Source organism: Ursus maritimus, unplaced genomic scaffold (assembly GCF_017311325.1).
Source record: "Ursus maritimus isolate PB19 unplaced genomic scaffold, ASM1731132v1 scaffold_1, whole genome shotgun sequence".
Classification (NCBI taxonomy): domain Eukaryota; kingdom Metazoa; phylum Chordata; class Mammalia; order Carnivora; family Ursidae; genus Ursus; species Ursus maritimus.
In genome coordinates, this window is record NW_024423343.1 from 83,157,310 (window position 1) to 83,171,661 (window position 14,352).

The following is a 14,352-nucleotide window of genomic DNA, read 5'->3' on the forward strand; positions in this document are numbered from 1 at the left end:
ATAGTACGTGCTCATATGATGACTCAAAATGTAACTTGGCCTGCAGTTTTCTTTCGGGGAACAGAACACTCTAATTCAAATCCGTTATTAAAAAGCAGATAACATGTGCACTTTCTGAAATGTCTGTGACTTCACTCTTTTGATTTTATGTAATTATAAGAGAATGTTCATATGTATTTACTTTTCGATTGGCACAGCATTTTAAAACTGAGTGTCTTCAGATAAAGTACGTATTTTCTCTTGGTTCATACAGAATATCACTGGTTTATGTGCTTAAAACTTTAGTGGATGTTTTATAATGCAGTCACAGTGCAGTTTATAGCTGTGCTGGAGATAAGAATTTCTATGCAATACCGTATGTATAGAGAGAAAAATATATATTAGATATTAGTTTGGGTTTTGAGGTTAATAATTGGTAACTAGATCCTGTGATTTCACTGTGTTATCTTGTATCTTCTATCAGTTCTCAAGCAAAACTTTGAACTCAGTATTTTTCCAAACTTTGTAGCTCAGAGTAAATACTTTTCATTTAAACTAATTTCAGTCAACATAATAAAATAGGGAAAACATCACCCACTTAAAAACAGCTTAAATTGCATGTGCTTTGTCACTATAAACAAACAAGGTAAACATTGACATAACTTCAAATTATTCTTGGGTTAAAAAAATCTGCAGTTCAAAATAAAATTCCGCCTTTGGTCAACATTTTGGATGCAATTCAAAGTTTCTCATAAAATAAACATATTTTAAAGAGTGCTTTGAATTTCACTGTGTAATTTCTAGCCAACAGAAATTACAGTGGTATCTTTAAGGTTTATTATATGTCAGATCAATAGCCATTATGCAGGGCTAACAACCTTCGAGATGCAATACCTTCCCTCTGCTTAACCCTTACTACTATGACATGAAAAAAAAAAGAAAACCACCTTCCCATAGGTGTCCCTAGGGGAAATCCTTTCACAAAGTGAAACTTTCTTGTTGATTTGTTTACTAATAAAAGTATTCTTTTCTGATAAAATGGGAAATGAGCTGAATTTTTGGCCAAGAAAGTGAAATGTTCATTAAGGTAATCTTCATGAGAATTTTTCAGTAAAAGGGAGAATAGTTTTACATTCTGCAAAATAACAAATTATTTTGAAGCATGAGTTTAAAATGAAAATGCCCCATCACAACAGACTGTAAATTTGTTTTCTGATGCTTTTAAAAGTGCCCCGATCATTTCTGTGACTAAATGTTAAAGTTAAGTATGTGCTATTGTATTTAAACATTTTTGAAAAATGAACATTCTGGGGCTTTGCAGCATTATTAAGAAAAGCTGTCCATACTTTACCATGTTGTTACATGTGTTTATCTGCTGATTATAAAATGTGTTAAACAGTATTTTAAAAACAACAAAAAAAATGCAGAGCTGCGCTTTGATTAATTCAGTGAACAAAACATATGCTGTTGGTTCTGTTCTATGAAATTCATATATGATCAATAAATCTTTTAAAAGAGCAACTTTGGCTTTAAGGCTTGTACTGCCGACCATGTTTCTCGTCCCAGTTAACTCAGGGCTCACACTGTTAACTTAGGCAAACAAAACCACTTTCTGGCTATGATAGTAATGTCTTTTTAATATACTTTTTTTATCCTCTTTCGAAAATTCCTTTAGGTTGGAAGCTGTGTATTGTGGTTGTTACCCACTCTGTCCCAAAGATTTGGTTTATCCCGAAATATTTCCAGGTAGCTGCTTTAATGTACTTTCATCTTTGTTGAGATTTAATACATGATTCATGCTAAATTAGAAAGTTTGAAAATAAACTTAGGCAGGAGCAATTGTTTATTTGGCAAGTCAACATGTTAGTGTTAAGGAAAATTTTATGTGTTTTAATACATTAGAGTAAGCTTATATTTACCATCTGTTCTTTTAAGATAACAAAAAAGCAAGTTTTCAAATAGCATTCTTCATTGTTAGCATACACATCCCATAACGATGGATTTTTATAAGCAGGTCAGTGTTGCTGCAATTGCTTACAGATTTTTTTTAATGATATACACAGAGAAAAATCAAGGACTGGAAGTCACACCAAATTATTTAAACAATTGACTAGTTAATAATATGCAACTGTTGTTACAGGGTACATACGGCTATAGTACCAGTTCTTTGAAAAAAATTCTCATCACTAAATATATCACATATGCATTGTGTTACATTAGAATAATGTATTTTAATCACCCAAAGGAGATGTCTAAACAGCACAACTACACAGTCTTATTTAGCATTAAACATCCTTGTGAGCTGAGGTAACCTTATAAAATCATGCTTAAATAATGTAAAACACGAGGCAGCACAGAGCAATATGCATTTTTAATTAGTAAAGTGACTAATATCGAGTGTGTGCTTTGAGGTTTTTGTTTCATTAAAAATGTATCTGTTTTTCCTGCAGCTGAATATCTGTATTCTACACCTGAACAGCTTTCAAAAAGGCTCCAGAATTTCTGCAAGAGACCAGATATTATAAGAAAACATCTTTATAAGGTAGATATTGAGGAGAGATTTACGGGGTATAAATGCCATATTGAAGTACAAAGAAAAATCTTTAAAAAAAAAACATTTAATTAACATACTAATGTTTAAAGGAAACATGCTAGGGAGGAATATTAGTTGTTACACTAACAAGGATTAATTAAACTGGATGCCAGTTGTATTAACCTAGGTCTTATGAAATACGTGCACTTAATGCAGGGTACATGCTTTTTTTTTAATTTATTGTTTTCTAAGATGACTGTCCTTTACATTTAGCCCCAAGAGGCTTATAAAAATGAACCTGGATTAATGTAACTCATTAGTTTAAAAGGAAGTAAAGGAAAGATTCCACAATTATACTAATGAGGATAAGCCTTTCTTCCCATCATAATGAAATCTTCAGGCCTCAAAAATTCAGGTGAATGACATTCGTGAAGTTTGGTGTTCATTTTTTAACTACTTTGAAGATGATTTTCAAGAACCAAATGCTTCCCTTGTCCAGTTTAGTAAAATGACCTAAAAATCCTCAGTTTGTTTAGAATGAGACTGCCAGTCTCCTCTCTGAATGGCAAAGGCAAAGGGAGAATAGTTTTAAACAGGATCATCATGAAGTCCCCTCATTCATGATCTTTTTTTCCTCGTTTGAATCAAGACTTTTACATTGTTGAAATCACAACACAAAGAGGCCCTGCTTAAAGTCTAAGTAATTGAACTGGGATAAATCTGCTTTACGACTTTGGAAGGTGGCTCCAGGCCATGAGTAATATACCTTTTTATATTCTTTGAATGTAGCATCTTCATTTTACATAAATTCAGTATAGTTTACAATCTAGCAGTTTTATAATCCAGTATATTTTAATTTTCCTATGTTAATGTATAACCTTCCTACATGAAATACAGTTTGCTCCCTTTTTTTCTCTCCTTTCCCTTTTCATGGCCTAAAATACATATTTACATAGTGATACATCAAAACAGGACTTTGTTTCTGCAGGAAACAGTTAAACTTCAAGAAAAAGGGAGAGAACCAAAAATGCAATTTAACACCCAATTTCAAGCTCATTATCTTTCATTGTCTATTAACTTGGCAATGGTTCAGAAGGTAGCTCATAATAGTTTAAAATGCTGACTGAACAGTTCCAGGCTCCAATATTACTCCTTGAGTCAATACGATTGTACCGTATACAGGGGAAGCTTCACAGACAAAACAGCTTTCCAGCGTTTCCATCCACATTTCCTAATGTTGGAAGTTCAGTAGTGGTCTGCTTTATATAAAATGTTACTCCAGTCGTTTTCCACGTGACAGGCTACCGCAATGTGCAAATTGTGGAAATCGAAGAAATAGAATCATAAGTATTTATGCAAATGGATTCCTTTTCTATATATGACACAGAGATCTTTTCAGTGAGCTCACCATCAAGTCACTAATTTTGTTCTTCCCTCCTGGTGAATTTTTGGTGTAGTTCTGTTTGTTTTTTCAGTTTCATTGAGATATCATTGTCATCGCGGTGTCAGTTTACAACCTCCCGCATAATGACTTGACATATATTGTGGAATGGTCACCCCTATCAGTTTAATTACCATCTGTCCTCTCATAGAGATACAAAAAAAAGAAGGAAAATGTTTTTTCCATGAAGTATTTATAATGATATTTCCACCATCAAAATGTATCAGTTTTTAAACATTGCTTCAGGTTAGGCCTCATTATCTCTGTTAGTCCTCATGGACAAATTTTTAACCATTTCAGAAGTTACTGCAACAAGTTGCCTTGAGTTACAAAAGAAAACAGACTTCTGGTTGAAATATTTTAATACAGCTACTCCATAATATGGCTGTGATTATTTCTTTTACAAACAACTTATGGAAAAACTCTGAAACAATGTCAGCTTAGTGGTAATGCCGTCACTTACATCAAATGGTTCCTCATACAGCTTAAAGATAACCTCTGCCTTAAATGTTATTTCCTGCTATTGCTTTTTACATATGGTTTTGGTCCGTACATCCTAAAGTGCTCCATCTCAAAAAGTTTTATAAATTCAAATTTTATGCATAAGCATTTATAAGAATTCATATGTATGATTCTTTTTTATGTATTTTCTACTGTGGATTTCTTTTTTATAAACCTGTTACACACATTTAGATGTGTCCCCATGTGCAAATCCTGATGATATTTTATCTAAAGATTAGTCGTAAAATTAATAAATTAGTCCAAGAATTAGAAGTAATCAAGCTTTAGGATGCATTTGTCAGGAGAAACTGGTAAAAACCAAAGGAAGGACCACAGGTTTAGTTTGGTTATTGTAATAGGATTTAAAGCCGAAACAGAAAAAGAATGTCTCTAAAACTTTATAATTAAGATGTAACAAGCTATGATATTTTTCCACCTTATGTTTTATAAATACACATTTTCAGGTGACATTTGCCTTCAGTAAATACAAGAGAATTATTTCCCCCAAGGCAGTATTTTCCTTACTTTTCTTATGCAATGGAAGAGTCTTTTGTGTGTACTTAACGAGAATGTTGGGGTTTTTTTTAGACTTATTCCATTGGACAGTGCTGTTTTGCTTTTATAAAACATATGCTTCTAAGATCTAAAAGGATAGAATGTCACTGAATTCTTTAATTTGCTCCTTTTACATTTTTACACCTTACTCTCTTTTTTTGTCAAAAGTTTACATTTTAAAATCATCTCAACTGCTTTTCACATAGGGTTCACTTTAGGATAGGATTTTTCATATGGATTCACACTTAGAAATTTAATGACTAGAATAAGGCTACTAACACTTGGCTTTCTTCTCACATGAGACATTATACTTTCAATATGAGTGAGAGTTTGGGGGCTATAACTTGAAGCAGGATTTAAAACAGAATGCTAGTAACTGAAAAGCAGAAACAGAATTGGACACTTTTTTTTTTCTTAAAGTGACTCTTTCTACTACAGAACACTGTTGCCCATGACTTCTCACCTGAAGTGGTTTCAGATTTGAAATGTTTAAATTCCTCACATGCATGCAAGTATGTTCTCCCTCCCTCTTTCCCTCTCTCTCTCTCTCTCAAATACACACATAGACACACACACACTTTTCTTAAGATCTTTCTTAAAGAAATCCAATGCATGCAGAAATTAAATGTTTCTTAATCTTTTTAAAAATCTAAAACCATTTTCTTGATTTAAAAAATCTAAACATTTCTTTAAAAAGTTTACATCTAAGTTTAGTCATTAACTGCAGCTTTGTCGTACTTTCAGGACACTTCCTTTTCCGAGTAGGTCAGACACATTGGCCACATATTTGTCACAGAGATTAAAAATAGGTTTCATTTCATCCACGACAGGGAGCTTTTTGTGACTCCCAAACCTAACTTGAACACAAGATTCTAGAAGTAACCATATAATAATTAGCTAAGGATTGACTTCTTACACTAACAATACTTTTCCCTTTTCAACCCAAATAAGTCTAATACCATGAAGTTGTATTTTTGCCTCATTTTTACTCTGTGAATTTACTTACTGAAAATTCCCAACAACTTTTTGAGATCAGTGCCTCATGTTTTCACAAACTTCTCATCATTATCTTTTAAAATGCTTCAGAGAAAAAATTATGGACATTACCTTGTTACCAGATTGAAAAGAGCCCAGGGCACAAATGGGGCACTTGTGTGAAGTAAATACCTCCCAGACGAACGGGATAGATCTTCATTCCCATCCTATTTCTCATTTCCTTTTATTTACAAATCGTGCGATATTTTGTGTGCAAAAGGAGATGCTTTCTCCCCTGTGCTTTTGAGAGTGACCTGTAGTTTCTTAAGATTTTTCGGCTGATAGCTGCTGCTTTTTATTCTGTTCTCTTCAAATTCTGCAACATTCTAGCAACCTCTATAACCTGCTCTTAATTGGAGGAGAGAAGAATTTTCAGATTTCTGCCTCAAAATGATTCCAAACAATGATCAAGCTTACAGTTCAGAGTCAGTGCCCAGAAAAGCCATTTGTGGTCGTCTTAATTATATTGGGCTCAATCTCCCCGAACCACAGCCAAGCCACTTTAAGTTTCCTTCAAGACACTGGTCACTCTATAGTCCCTTTTTAATTTGAGCTTATACTCTAGATGTCAATAAGGTGTTGCTCTCTTGTATTAACACTCCTCCAAAATCATTACTTTTTTCCTTAAAAATGAAAACTTAAAAACTGGTGACATTTTTAGAACTTCTAAAAATCTCTCAACTGCACCAGCACAATTTCAGGCAACTTCTCAATCTCTCCTCTCCCTCCTCCCTGGTCTTCTCCCTCTCTCTTTCTTCACTTCCTGCCTTGATTTTATTTGGCTTGGTTTTCCTTTGATTTGTCTAAGCAAAATAAGAGCAAAAAACCTTTAGCACCATAGACAGACTTCGGGTGATCAAGATCGGTTAGAGGTTTCGGCGTCTCGTCCTCCTCCGTTACTCATTTGCAGCCTGGCTCTAGGTGAATCTCTGTATGATTCATCTGTCAACTTGGAGGAATTTTTTTTCCCCTAAATTCTTAACAGCACCCCCCCCCAAGGTACTGCTATAATGAAATAATAAATATAAACCTGTTTGTAAACTCGAAGGGCTTTATACATTTCACGTAGTAGTAATGGCATTTCTCGTGTGCCTTAACCACTTAAAAGTGAAACTCACATCAGCAAATGCATGGGTTAAGAGTGTTGTGTATCTTGTGTTTATAAAAGTTAAAAGTTGGATGATAAACTTTGAATAGCCGTCATCCGTAACATAAAGCAGGAAATCTGTGTGCAGTGGAATGCACCCATTGGCGAAAAATCGGGAGCTTTCCCCTACGGTTGAAAAGACAGTTCCACTTCAAACCAATCAGAAACTGGGATTTCCTGAGTTGATGAAACTCGAGAACCATTTACTTGGTGGCTTTTTGAAATCTAATTGACGTAAGTTATGCAAATCTGCAATATGAATTTTGAGCATACTTTCGTCTTTCGGTTGTTAATGCTTCTTCCTCGCTTTCTCTTCTCTCCCTCCCCCTCACAGGGTGAAACGACTCCTTTTTCTTGGGCAGCCCTACATGGTAAATTCAGGTCTCTGCTTACAACAGAACCTAGGGAAGATTTGTGACAGATGGGGCTAAGTCACAAACTTGCAGCCTAAGGCAGAATCTGTAGAACTTTCCAGAGTGTGCCCATATTTACCTGATCAGAGAGAAAAGAAAGTCTGCAGAGGAAGCTGAGCCTGGCTGCTTGTCATAGCTGACACAGAGCCATCTGCCACAAACCTGTGGCGGCTTCAGATCTCCCATCCCTGCCACCACCCCAACTCAAATTAAATACAGATTCCTAGAGACGTTATGATGGTTACACATGTCCTCAGCATCACATGGAGGAGACTGTTCAAAAAAAATATGTGGCCTGTTGTATAACCGCACTCATGTATCCCATATGTGGTGCCACATTGAATTTCCGGTTGAATCCATTTTTATCCTTTGTACTGGATGACATGGTGCCTGAATTCTTTCTTTTTGCCGACACGATGGCAGCCAAACTGCAGCTTCAAAAGCTCGCGCTTGGCTGTGTTTCTACCTAGGTTGCCAGGTTATCATCGGAGCTTTCTTGTGTCCTCAAAGGGCCACGGGGTCTGAACGGAGGATCAGAATGCTACCAGACTAATTGGGCAGCCATCTCAGAATTGTTTGTGGGCAAAGGGCTGCTTTAGCACTTTTATTTTAGCAAATTAATGACTCTCTGGCACAGGGGTTTTTAAGTGAAGGTATTAATAAGGGGTCTGGCAGGTATTCCCATGATTCACAGAGTTACATTTGCATTTAATTTATTTTAAAGTTGCGAGATAAACAGCTGTAATTTGGACAAACGTGGGAAACACACTAAGTGGGGCCATCTTGCCCGTAAAATGAACACTGAGATACTTGTTTTAATTTTGTTCCTGGGGTAAAAATAGGGAAATCAAAATACTTCTACTAAAACAGTAATTTTGATATAAATATTCCTCAAAAATATTTGCATCCAGCTACAAATATAATCTTTTCAAGATAAATCGCTTATGATTCCAATAGTCAAGCTGCTGTATTTGTTGACATAAAGATGTTTTGAACGGCTAGATTGTAAAATAAATTTTTAATAAAGTGCCTACTGCAGTTTTTAATTAGCATATCTCATTTATGTGTAAGAGTGTACATCTATCTGTATGTTTCTCACTGAACACTTTCCTTGTGTCAGAGACAACGAATACAATTGTTTCTTTTCCGGATGTACAAGGATCTGTTTTGCAAATGTTTGTAAGATATTATGACATTTCCAAGATTTTCTTTGCATTCTGGAAAGCAGGAGGTAAACATTTGTAGTCATTAAGGTAAAGTCTGTTGATAAACCATCTTCTGTTTACTGACAGGTAAACTGTAACTTTCCTAGCTTTTGAAAGGAATAACTTTTATACACTGCAGAGTGAGGAACAGCCAGGGAGCGGAGGGTACACAAGGGCTAAGCGTGGCCTTCTGGCTTCTAGAAGGATTGAGTGGTCTAGCAGGCACCCAAGACAGAGCAGGCGATGAGTCAGAAGTCCAGTAGGGCCCATTGGACAGGTAGCAAATCAAGCTCCAGGAGCCAGATCGAGCCCTCAGGATAGAGGCAGTCTTGCAGATCAAAGAAGGCCGGGAATTCAGAATCCATCAGGCCTGGGAATTGAAAAGCAGGAAGAGTAAGAAGCAGAAACAAGCAGCCCTATCTTTGCAGACAGTCCTCTCCCTAACCACTGTGAGATCCTTAACGCATGATGGGACATCACAGCGCTGGCTTCGAGTCCCATCAATTGTGGGGAAATCACTGAACAGATTACCTCCTCACCCATAAAACAAAGGGCGCAGGGATTATTTCAGAAGACCCTTCCGGTCTGAGACTGGGGAACTCGGAATTTATCAGGTGTGCTCCTTCTGAGTGTAAAAGTTAAGGTATAAATATGCCTAAGAGGTCCGTAGACACTTTGGGCAGGGTTTTCATCTAAGGAGGTGAACGAGACCAGTAAATTTGCTTCAGTCAGAAGGATGCCATGTCACAGTGATGTCTTCTCAAAATAATTAAGTATAATCTCACAGCCAAGAAACAGTGTTTCGTTTACTGTGTTTTATTGTCCTGAAAATAACGGGCTCCCATTTTATCGTAGACATAGTTGAAAGTTACCTGTGTATGGAGGGTTTTTTTTCCCTATACCCATAAATGCAAATCAGCTTTTGTCTTTAGCTGTACCCAGTGTTCCTTCTAGAGTAAAAATTTACATTATAGTTGTCACTTCGTGAAACTATGCTGTCAGACTTGGTATTAGTGCATATAAACAATAAAAAGTTTTGTAACTGTGTAATTCTTAACATTTGAAAACTTGAAGCGTGCGTGCATCTGTGGGTCTGCGTGTGTTGTGTGCTTCTCAAATCCGTGATATGGTGGGATGGAGTGTTACTAAGTTAACCCATACTTCACTGAAGTCACAGGATAACTGCGAATACAAGTTGACTTTTTAATTCCTATTTCCCTTACTTTGAGTAAAGAGATCAAACACTCCCATTATTTCTTAATATAGTTGTTGAAAATTTCGATCTTTCTTTTTTGAAACATTCAGTTCTGTTCATTCTTTTCTTTTAAAATAAATCACTAAGCCAATTTCAAGTTTAAATATCTTTAAAAGTCTACTCAGGATCAAGACCTTGGTACGGTGTCCAGGATGCTTGCCATGAACTTACCTAATCCGTGTTTCTGGCTAGTTGTTTCTGTACTAAATAGCAGAGCACCTAGCTCTTAACCTATTCATTAATACCACGCTGATCAGGAATAGGTCAAAAGACCTCTCTCATAAGAGCTTGTGGTTTAATAAGCATCCTTCAGATATAGCGGGTTTACGCACCCTGCTCTGATTCTCCAATCTTCAGACATGCCACATAAAGATGGCAGCAGAATCAGTAAGTCGATGGAAACTCACAGCCATAGAGGGCTGCACAGATTCATTTCAACACCTTGAAATGCATCTGGAAGCAAAGATTTCATTTTATGTTGAAGGTGTTAATTATATTTGATATTTTTAAAAGTAAAATCTGTTTTTGAGAAAGCATCTGCTACCCAGAAATATTATGAGCCACAATAAAATTTTCAGTTAAGTCTCAAGATACTTTCTGTGGGTGATAGAATCAGTTTTCAAATGATAGTCCGTGCTGCTGTCTTTTAATGTTGACATAGTCCATGAGTTTTATTCTTCTATTGACTATTGACAAGTATCACCCTAAGTGCCTTTCTGTTTCAGTGGAAAATTGGGTGGCCTTTAATATCAGATTTTATATTTAACAATGAAGAGAGTATATTATAAACCACTGACATGTTTCATTTTAAAATTTGAACTGAGATTACGGGACACCTAATGCTTCTATAATACACCCTCCCTTCAGAGCTGTTCATTAAAATGTAACTGGGAAAGTTTAAAAACATTCAGACAATTCTGCATGCAGCTCAAAGCTATGTATATTGGCGATTAAAATATAAAACCACAACAACAACAAAAACCATGGGGATTTACACCAAATGTACAATAATTGTTAAGTCAGAGGAGTGATGGTACAAAGCACAGACATGTCACAGGGAAAGGCATATTCACTCGGTGGCTAGTGGCTTACTTCTGAAGTTGGGTCATAGTATCCAAAGGCTATTCGTACTCTTTGTGACTTTTTATGTGTCTTGAATGTTATTATTGGATATGACTTCTGATAGGAGCTATAAATCGGTTAGTTTTGCTACCATGCCTTCCTTAACATTTCTTAACTCTAAACTATTGATCCAATCAGAGAACCATTTCCCTTCAGACAGTGGAAGAAACTGCCCTAACTGCCAGTTTTGCACAAGAAGACTTTCCTCCCCTTACCAGGAGCCAAGGACTTAACCTTGATCCTGAAACAAATCATACTTTGAGAAAGTCTGACGTGATGGTTCATGGTCCCTTTTTCCTGGGGCTGCTGACCACCATTTCTTACTAATTCCTGTAACGTTACAAACCCAACATGGAAAACCGTAGTTCTGTAAACTCCCTTTTGAAAGATAGTGAGAGGACGATAAAGGAAGTTGCTACATGAGCCAGTCTTCATATCTTGGAAAACTCAGAGCTGTGTGGTAGAGCACAGAGTTACCTGAGCTCCTGACCACACTAGCCATCTCCCATACTGGTTCCTTTCCTGTTCCTTTTCCTCTTCAAGACAGGGTCAGCTGTGGCCTCTGTCCTTCATTGCAATCCATGAGAAGGAGCTCTCCCTCCCCTATCTTTAGAATTCCCTAGCTGCATAGGAGGTACATATGACTTCGGGGACAAGGATCCTCAGTCACTCTACAGCCTGTTTTCCTACAGTGGAATTTGGGGTCAGTGTCTTCCCATTATCATTACCTAAGTGATTCTGACTTTCTCTGTTGCAGCTCTATGGTTATGAGTTTCAACCTTAAGACAAATTCATAATTATTCTCATAAATTGATATAAGGAACTGATGATTCGTGGGAGATGATTTAAGATGCTTATGTTACTCTCCTATCAGTTATGCATTTAAATAGCAGACCTAAGGTGGTGTGCTGGAAGTGATTTCTGGAAATACTTGTGTGATACTTTTCTCAAGGAATGTGAAGTCCTTTATATTTGAAAATTTAGTATTTCCATCATCATTTCACAAATAAGAAAATCAAGGGATCATATAAGGGCATATTTAGGAGCCAGACCATGTTGTAGAAACAGAGACTTTTTGCATAAGCCTTCCCCTGTATGGGACGCTGTCATTGTCACCTATGTGTCTTTCAGTAAGCACCAGGGTCGGTGTGCATGGCTGTTGGACCCCTAGGCAAGTGAGTGCGGAGTAGCAGGGGGCTGCTTTGTGGCCCACATGGTTGGTCTTAAAAGAGGCGTGAGAGACCATGTAGTGAGGCTGACGTTTTCAGTGTCTTTATTATTACTATCATTCTGCCTGTGGGAAGGCATTCAGCCCCGACATCCATCATAGGCCTGCTACTCCCTGTGGTCTTTACACTCACGTGCATTTATACATTTAAGGTAACTTTCCTGGCCCTCCTGGTAAGCATTTGTTTTTGAAACCTGTGGGGAAACTGAGGCCCTAACGAGAAGCGGAGTTGCTGCGGGTCCTGTGGTGGTAGACCCAGGTCTAGAACAGTCTCGTGCAGAAGGCCATGGTCAATCCAATTGCTCAAGGCCACCATCCCTTAAAGGAGGGGAAGGGGCAAATCTCTCTCTCTCCATCTTCTTCCCCTCTTTCCTCCTCCTGCTTCTCTTACTAGCAGAATGAATATGGATTAATAAATTGCCAGTACCTTTCTTTAGATTTGTTTCATGTTACTCCTGGTCGCATTTGGATTCTAAGAGGCCACAGGGGAGGAATATACAAGAATTCATTCCTGGTACTAAAATTTCAAGCTCTATGGCACACGCGGTACTTCTGGACAGCTGAGCCTTCTCTGTTGCCTTTTGCGTCATACAATGATGAAGTTACTTACCCGCATAGACAGAAGGCTGGCCCTTCATCCAGAGGCAGCCCCCACGATCTCACCTGGTGCCAAGGGTCTAGGACAGAGGGAGCAGGTGGCATGGGCGGCAGAAGCACCTTTAATTGTGCAGCAAAGGGAGTGCTTCACTTTCATACCAAATAGATAACCCAGAAATTACATCCTGAAACGTATTTCCCCGGAAAGAAAAAGAAGGGGAGGGATAACTTAAAAAGAAGATACTTCTAATATGGTATTAGACTGTAATTCATAGGGAAATTTATGCCTGAGATATGAATTTCTGAAAATAGGGGTTTTTTTTAAAGGGAAACACTGACACATCCTTAATTATAGAGTAATAAATACCAATGGTATATTATCTTCTGATATTTCCTTACACAGATATCAAAGCATGCAGCTGTTTTTGAAAACTGATAATCAAGTACAATATAAGTATATTACATCTTGTACTTACAACACACCCTTCAACTAGGCAACCTCCTGGAGCACTTAACAGTGAGAACCAGGGCTGCTTGTAGTAGAAGCCTAACTGAACAAATTAGCCTTGAATTGTAACTTAAGAATCATAGTCAAACCGAAATGCCTGTCCTTGCCAGGAAAGGCATTCCAAAGGCAAAGAGCATGCCAAGTAAAAAGTCTTTACTTCAGGATTATGAAGGCAATTCTCAAAAGCCAGCATAACTTAATGATCAATCAGAAAAATATAGAGCAGTAACTACACAACTGAAGGATACATAAAAATTGTACAAAGCATTAATAGTGAATGGGGAGGTAGAATGGGATTTTAACAGAACGTATTACGCTCTTAGAAAGCTCTATTTATTGCTTTCAATCCGGGCAGCAAAAGAAAGACAAACATGGTCAAAGAAAAGTACGTGGACAAATGTGGGGGGTAGGAAAGGAAATGAAGGTTAAACAAGGCCAATATGATTCAGAATGAAAGGGAGGGAGGGAAGTCTAAGGAGCCAGCTGCAATTACTAAATGTTACATTAAGAAGAGCTGAAATTGAGAGGGGGAGGTCTGGGTATTTTACTAAGTGGATTAATGTCCTCTTCTTTGGGTGTCTGAAGTTGCAGATTTTAATTTATTTGGTGCAGGGTTTTATTGTGAAATTCCTAATGGGGTGGAGGGATAAATAGGGACAATTATAAACAGTCAGAAAGTAGAAAGGGGGACCATAAAATACTTCTTTATAAATTTAACTAAAATAAATACAGGGTTTGAAGCTATGGACAAAGGTAAATAGTCTACAAAATATTTAGTTCATTATGATAGAACTCAAAGGAAAATGAGAGGTACATACAAAGAAAAAAAAAAA

At 37.0% G+C, this 14,352-nt stretch overlaps 1 protein-coding gene and 1 long non-coding RNA gene across 18 annotated transcripts in view; one reads left to right on the forward strand and one right to left on the reverse strand.

The window, feature by feature from the left end:
* Positions 1-14,352, forward strand: part of GTDC1 (glycosyltransferase like domain containing 1) — a 403,613-nt gene that overhangs the window by 363,197 nt on the left and 26,064 nt on the right. For 4 of the 16 annotated variants that reach the window (XM_040645227.1, XM_040645225.1, XM_040645228.1 and 1 more), the window contains 3 exons: positions 1,655-1,725; positions 2,430-2,521; positions 5,448-7,507. In XM_040645227.1, the coding sequence (XP_040501161.1) occupies positions 1,655-1,725; positions 2,430-2,521; positions 5,448-5,645 (361 nt within the window). In that variant the 3' untranslated portion in view covers positions 5,646-7,507. The other 12 variants (XM_040645232.1, XM_040645234.1, XM_040645251.1 and 9 more) reach the window with 7 other exon arrangements.
* The window catches only part of LOC103667694, an 8,222-nt gene continuing 2,963 nt past the window's right edge, over positions 9,094-14,352 (reverse strand). Inside the window, exons 3-4 of one of the 2 annotated variants that reach the window (XR_005838898.1) lie at positions 13,025-13,131; positions 9,094-9,179 (exon numbers count right to left, since the gene is read on the reverse strand). This is a non-coding gene — a long non-coding RNA (uncharacterized LOC103667694). Of the gene's footprint in view, positions 10,518-13,024; positions 13,132-14,352 lie in introns of both variants that reach the window. The other variant, XR_005838899.1, reaches the window with a different exon arrangement.